At 45.9% G+C, this 6,000-nt stretch overlaps 1 protein-coding gene across 3 annotated transcripts in view; it reads left to right on the top strand.

Moving 5' to 3' along the window:
• The first annotated feature begins 424 nt into the window (after positions 1-424).
• Positions 425-6,000, top strand: part of RAVER2 (ribonucleoprotein, PTB binding 2) — an 88,978-nt gene continuing 83,402 nt past the window's right edge. The window contains exon 1 of one of the 3 annotated variants that reach the window (XR_494255.3): positions 425-1,198. Coding sequence is in view for 2 of the 3 variants with exons in the window: in XM_007978450.3 (XP_007976641.1) it covers positions 944-1,198 (255 nt within the window). In the remaining variant the exon portion in view is untranslated. The remainder of the gene's footprint in view (positions 1,199-6,000) is intronic. The other 2 variants (XM_007978450.3, XM_007978451.3) reach the window with 2 other exon arrangements.

Below are 6,000 nucleotides of genomic sequence, written 5' to 3'. Positions count from 1 at the left end.
CTCCAGCCCCTCTGCCACAGCTCCTTTTCCATTCTAGTTTTTGTTTCAGCATCACTTTCTATGTTGCAGACGCAACTACCCAGGTTTTACATTTTAGGAACTGCATGACAGGGACAGAGGGACAGGTGAAGGGCACAGGCTTTCTCATACACTGCTAGCAAAATACATTACGATCAGGTTTAACCAAACACATAAAATTTCTCCTACAATGTCCCTCTTTTTACTCCCCAGAAAATCTCACTGTAAACTCAAACTTTGCCAAATATGCTCATCTTGAACGCAGCAGAAGTGTTTTCCGTCGGGAGCCAGCCGGGCTGCGGGAGGCGCCCTCCTGCCACCCCTCCAGCCCCACCCCGGGTGTGGGAAGCCCGAGTTCGCGCCCGCAGTCCCCGCAATCCCCGGGCCGCCCCAGCGCGGGAGTTTCGAGGGGAGCCGGGGGAGAGCTGAGGCGTCACGTAGGGGGCCACCCGGGGACAGGCGCCTGGGGCTGAGTCGCCCGGCGAGGCCACCGCAAAGGGGCCGCAACCCCCAGAGCTCGACCCTGGGCGTTCACGAAGGCCTCACGGAGAGGGGGAGCCCGCCCGCCAGTCCGCGCCCGCACAGGTGTCCGGGTGGCGGCGCCCGGCCCCGCCGGCGGACCCGCGAGAGGCGCGCGGGGGCGCGCCTGTACGCTGGGGCCGGGGGCCGGCGGGGGAGGTTCCCGCGAGGTGGTTCTCGGGCTCCTCCTCGGCGCTTCAGGTTTCCTCTCTCCGCCAGCCGGCTGCTGGCTGCGGCGCCGCCTCTCTCTACTCCCTCCTCCCTCCTCCCGCCGCCCCTCTTCCCCGTGGTTGGGCCCACTCTGCGGCCTCTGCCCGCCTCGCCCTAGCCCGGGCCTCCTCCCGCTTTCTCTCTCCGCTTCCCCTGGAGCCTCCTAGGAGTCCAAAGCCGCGGGGCGCCCGGGAAGATGGCGGCGGCGGCGGGAGACGGCGGCGGCGAGGGGGGCGCGGGCCTGGGCAGCGCGGCGGGGCCAGGGCCAGGGCCGGGGCCGGGACTGCGCGGGCAGGGCCCCTTAGCCGAAGCGCACGAGGGCGCCCCGGACCCGGCGCCCGCCGCGCTGCCCGCTGAGGAGGTCGCCGCGCGGCTGCAGCGGATGCGGCGGGAGCTGAGCAACCGCAGGAAAATCCTGGTGAAAAACCTGCCCCAGGACAGTAACTGCCAGGTACGGGGACGGTGCTGGGGGCGACGCGTCCCGGGGGGCGGCGGGGCGGCGCTCCGTGTCCAGGCTGGGATCGGGGGCGCCTCAGAGCGGTCCTGGGGAGTAGTCGGCTCCCTCGGTTTGACGGAACTCTTGGGGTTTCTAGCCTGCAGACGCCCTGCCAGGGAGGGGGGCAGATTGGGAAACTGAGGCTCTGAGAGGCGAAGCGGCTTCTCCAAGGTCACGGGAATCAGGGGCTGCTGCCTCCAAGTTCGGCCCGCTCTTTCCTTCTCCTACGGCCCGTAGAGGAGTAGGAGGAGAAGGAGAGTGGAGGTGAGTTGTGGAGCACACATTTTACTGGGGGTGGGTAGTGGGGGCGGAAGCTTCGGGACCACTTTGACAGGAGCGGGGGCTCCCGCGTAGAGTCCCCGGGGCTCGGAAGTGCCATAGGGGGGCAGGGGCACGAGAGAGCTGGGAGTGAGTTTCGCTGCTGTTGCAGCAGCACTTGACCAAGTTTCTGTGAAACAACTCTGTCTCCTCAGTTTGCTAAGGCCCCAGAATAGAGTTATTGCTGCGCTCCTTGGAGCCTTGAAGCCGCCTCCTGCTATGCCAAGTACAGTACTGGAGGATTTGTTCCTCAGTAACTTGGATGAGATTTAAAGATAGCTACTCTGTGTCTTTAATCCAGATTAACTGTTGCTTTTAAGATTAGAAACTCTGCATCTATTTAACTTTTTTTTTTTTTTTTTTTTTCCTGATTTCAAAAGCTGCATGCGCATTATAGGAAAGCTAGGAAAGACAGAGAAGCACAAAGGGGAAACACAGAAATTACCCATATTTCTGATACCTAAAGATAACCATTGTTATCCTGGGATGTTGTCCTTTTCTGTTTTCCTATGCATATATATTTTTATTTTACCAAAAACATGAAATCATTTCTTTGATTCTTCAGGATTTCTTTGCTGTCTGGATGTTCACACATGTTTCACATATAACCTGAATTTACGTATTGCACTGTGTGTGGTGGGCTATCCTGGTAGTTGCGGATTTGGGCTAACTTGTGTAGTTCCTCCTGTAACCGGATGCATGAAATTGCAAGAGGGCTGGCTATTGACAATTGCATGGCAGTTCTTCCATGTGACTTATAAAATAATGAGACCAATGCCCCATTACTATGTAATGAGACCTTACTTCGCCCTTCACAATAAATATGAACATATAACCTTATAACCCGTAGGCATGAGGGGGTATTTTGTTTCAAAATGCAATGTCTGTCAATATTGTTTATCTCATCTGTCTTTCAACTCTTTCCATTCCGCCATGGTCCACTTCCCATCTGTCAGGTAATGTTTTGTGATACTACCTGTTAAGGACACCTGCAGTGGACTGATTTCTTGGAAGCAGCCTCCCCTGCCTATACAAATAGAGGGCTGCAAGGGAGCTCAGGAAGGAGGAGGCTTGGAAGAAGCAGATGGCATTTTTTAAAAAAACAAATTTAAAAAATAGCAGCTCTTTGTATAGACAGTCTAGGAGAAGAGAAATAGAGAAATATCTCAGTGTCTTTGTAGAATGTCAGCTGTTTTTGTTATCACAATTCCTTGCATTAATTCTAAAAATATTTAGACCCCAAATTCAAGACGTTCTGTCTATTCTTGCTTTGCTGTTGGTATCTTTCTCATTTCCCTTCGCAATAGACGTGAAAAATATATCAAAGGGATAAAAGGAACAGTTTTAATTAGTGATAGAGGCTTTCTGATCATTACACTGGGATTTGTATTTTTGAGATTTCATCTTTTTCTTAAACTAATATTTTCATGAATATGTTCTGCATGATTTTTTTTGGTATTTTGTGTTTTAACAATTTCCCTTAATTATAATGTCTGCTTTTTCTTATGACTGTGTTTTACTGTCAACTTACTAATGAAAGTTTAACTTTATTTTATTTTGTGTCTTTTTGCCAGTAAGGCCTACATAAAATCACCTGTGCTAAAACTACGTATTTACCCTTATGAAATGGCTAATAGGGTTTTTGTTCAATCATTAAGTAATCAGATATTTTTGAAATACTAAGTTCTTATTCTTTTCCAGAAGAGTCTGTGTTTATTCATTCATTTCTTTCTTTTTTTCTTTTTTCTGAGACGTAGTCTCGCTCTGTCACCCAGGCTGGAGTGCAGTGGTGCGACCTCAGCTCACTGCAACCTCTGCGTCCCAGGTTCAAGTGATTCTCCCTGCCTCAGCCTCCCGAGTAGCTGGGATTACGTAAGCCTGCCACCACGCCTGGCTAATTTTTATGTTTTTTAGTAGAGATGTGGTTTCGCCATGTTGGCCAGGCTAGTCTTGAACTCTTGACCTCAGGTGATCCGCCTGCCTCGGCCTCCCAAAGTGCTGAGATTACAGGTGTAAGCCACTGCGCCTGGCCTCATTTCTTTATTTTAGAATATCACTTTAAGGATCAAAGACATTCATAACTCTAGTTCTCAAACTGTATTTATGTTTCTAGAAAATACTGATTAATAACTTACTAGTAGAAACCCAATAATTTTTTCTTACCCTTTGAAATATATGGGTATTTTCTTTATTAAATGTAGTTTTCATAAATCTCAAATTTTGTTTTATTTTTTATATAGCAGATTTATAATAGCATCCCACAACTTTATAGTTCCTATAATTAAAAGGCACACTGAAAGTATTATTTTTAACTGGAAGCTTTTAGAGGTATGTTTATCAAATACCTTATAGAAGTACTGGCTCCAAAAAAACTGAACACCTTTATATTAAGTTCTCAAAAGCTTTCTCACTGAATAATTACTGTGCATTCAGTCAAGCCCTGTCTGGTCCGCCTAAGCTTTCTGGAATCTTCTTGGCCCTCTTTGTTTTCACAGCTTCAGCTCTAGTTCAAGTCCTTTTCATCTCTTGTTCACTGTTACAACTTTTCAGTTTGTCACCTACCTTCGTTACTGTCCTGTTTCTTACATTTTAGCTCCTTCTGCATACTGCTTCCCTTGAGGGATACTCCCAAAGCACAAATCTGATCATGTCACTCTCCTGCTCATAAAAAAACTTCTCCTTAAATTGTCCTTAACAGTAAAGAACAGTGAATCTGAATTAGACTGTTGCAAGACTGAAATTGCTTTGAAGATTTGTGTTCTGTCTGAAAATTTTATATTAATTGTATGTGCTATTAGTAACATTGGATTTAACATAAAAACAGCATTTAACAGAATTTTTTTCGTAAACGTGACACGGAAAATGTACTATATTTAACCTTTGATTTTCCATATTTCTGTATTACCGTGGAGTACTCAGATCTCAGTTTGAAAAGCATGAAATGATAGGACAGCAGTTTAAGATTTTTAGGCTTTTTGTGACTTGGCCCCTGCCTACATTTCCAGTCTCATTCCTTTTTAGTTTTTATTTATTTTTTTTGAGACAGGGACTTGTCTGCCACCTGGACTGGAGTGCAGTGGAATGATCACTGCTCACTGCAGCCTTGACCTTCCAGGCTGAAGCGATTCTCCCATCTCAGCCTCTCAAGTAGCTGGACTACAGGCATATGCCACCATGCCTGGCTAATTTTTTAAAAATTTTTTGTGGAGACATGGTCTCTCTATGTTGTCTAGGCTGGTCTTGACCTGCTGGACTCAAGTGATCTTCCTGTGTTTGCCTCCCAAAGTGCTGGGACCACAGGTGTGAGCCACTGCACCCAGCTATCAGTCTCATTTCTGATTAGTCCCACATTGGATTCTGTTCGTTTCTGATTAGTCTTGCATTATATTTTTTGTTTGTTTGTTTGTTTTTTGAGATAGATTCTCGCTCTGTCACCCAGGCTGCAGTGCAGTGGTATGATCTCGGCTCACTGCAACCTCCGCCTCCCGGGTTCAAGCAATTCTTCTGCCTTAGCCTCCCGAGTAGCTGGGATTACAGGTGTGTGCACCACGCGTGGCTAATTTTTGTACTTTTAGTAGAGACCGGGTTTCACCATGTTGGCCAGGCTGATCTCGAATGCCTGATCTCAGGTGATCTGCCTGCCTCGGCCTCCCAAAGTGCTGGGATTACAGGCGTGAGCCACCACGCCCAGCCACTCCTGCATTGGATTCTATTCCACCTTTATCAAACTACCTAGATCCCCAAGTACCTCATGCCACTGTGATTTGAATATTTATACTTATGTCTTTGTTAGTGTTTTTGAATGTATTTATAGTGAGTAATTTATACTGAATAATATAATTATTTTTAATGAATCATTTATAGTCAATAGTGATGTTGCAAACACTGGTTCCTATTCATAGCCATTGTATATGTGTGTGTCTGGTCTTTTGCAACTGAATTTAGAATTTTGATTAGTTAAGGTAATGTTTTAATATTTTTTCTAATATATGTGTTATTGTATTTCTGTAAATTGTATTATGGTTAACCTGGTTCTGTTTCAATATCGTTGTCATTGGGATTTCAAAATGGAGAAAACAGGGGCATTTGCTTCTTAGAATGTTTGTGTTCACTTAGGTTTTTTTTCTTACACGTCTTATGTGTGTACATGTGTTTTGTTTTTGTCATATTGTTTACCCTAAAATCCGGAAGAGATTCTGTTGTGTAATTAGAAGACAATGTGAAGTGCATAGGGCCAACATTCAGGATCAGTAATAGAAGAAGCAAAACATTCTATTGTCTCACTTTGGATATTATAAACTTATATGATAGTTAATTTGAGAAACTTGATGGTGAATTCACAGAGATCCATTTGAAATCATAATATTACCAAATAAGCACTTTTTAGAATCACCACCAAATGTAAGAAACTCTAGTTAATCTTTTTTCGTAATTAATTT

The sequence above is a fragment of the Chlorocebus sabaeus genome, chromosome 20, assembly GCF_047675955.1.
Source record: "Chlorocebus sabaeus isolate Y175 chromosome 20, mChlSab1.0.hap1, whole genome shotgun sequence".
NCBI classification, from domain to species: domain Eukaryota; kingdom Metazoa; phylum Chordata; class Mammalia; order Primates; family Cercopithecidae; genus Chlorocebus; species Chlorocebus sabaeus.
This window is presented reverse-complemented; position numbering and strand designations above follow the sequence as displayed.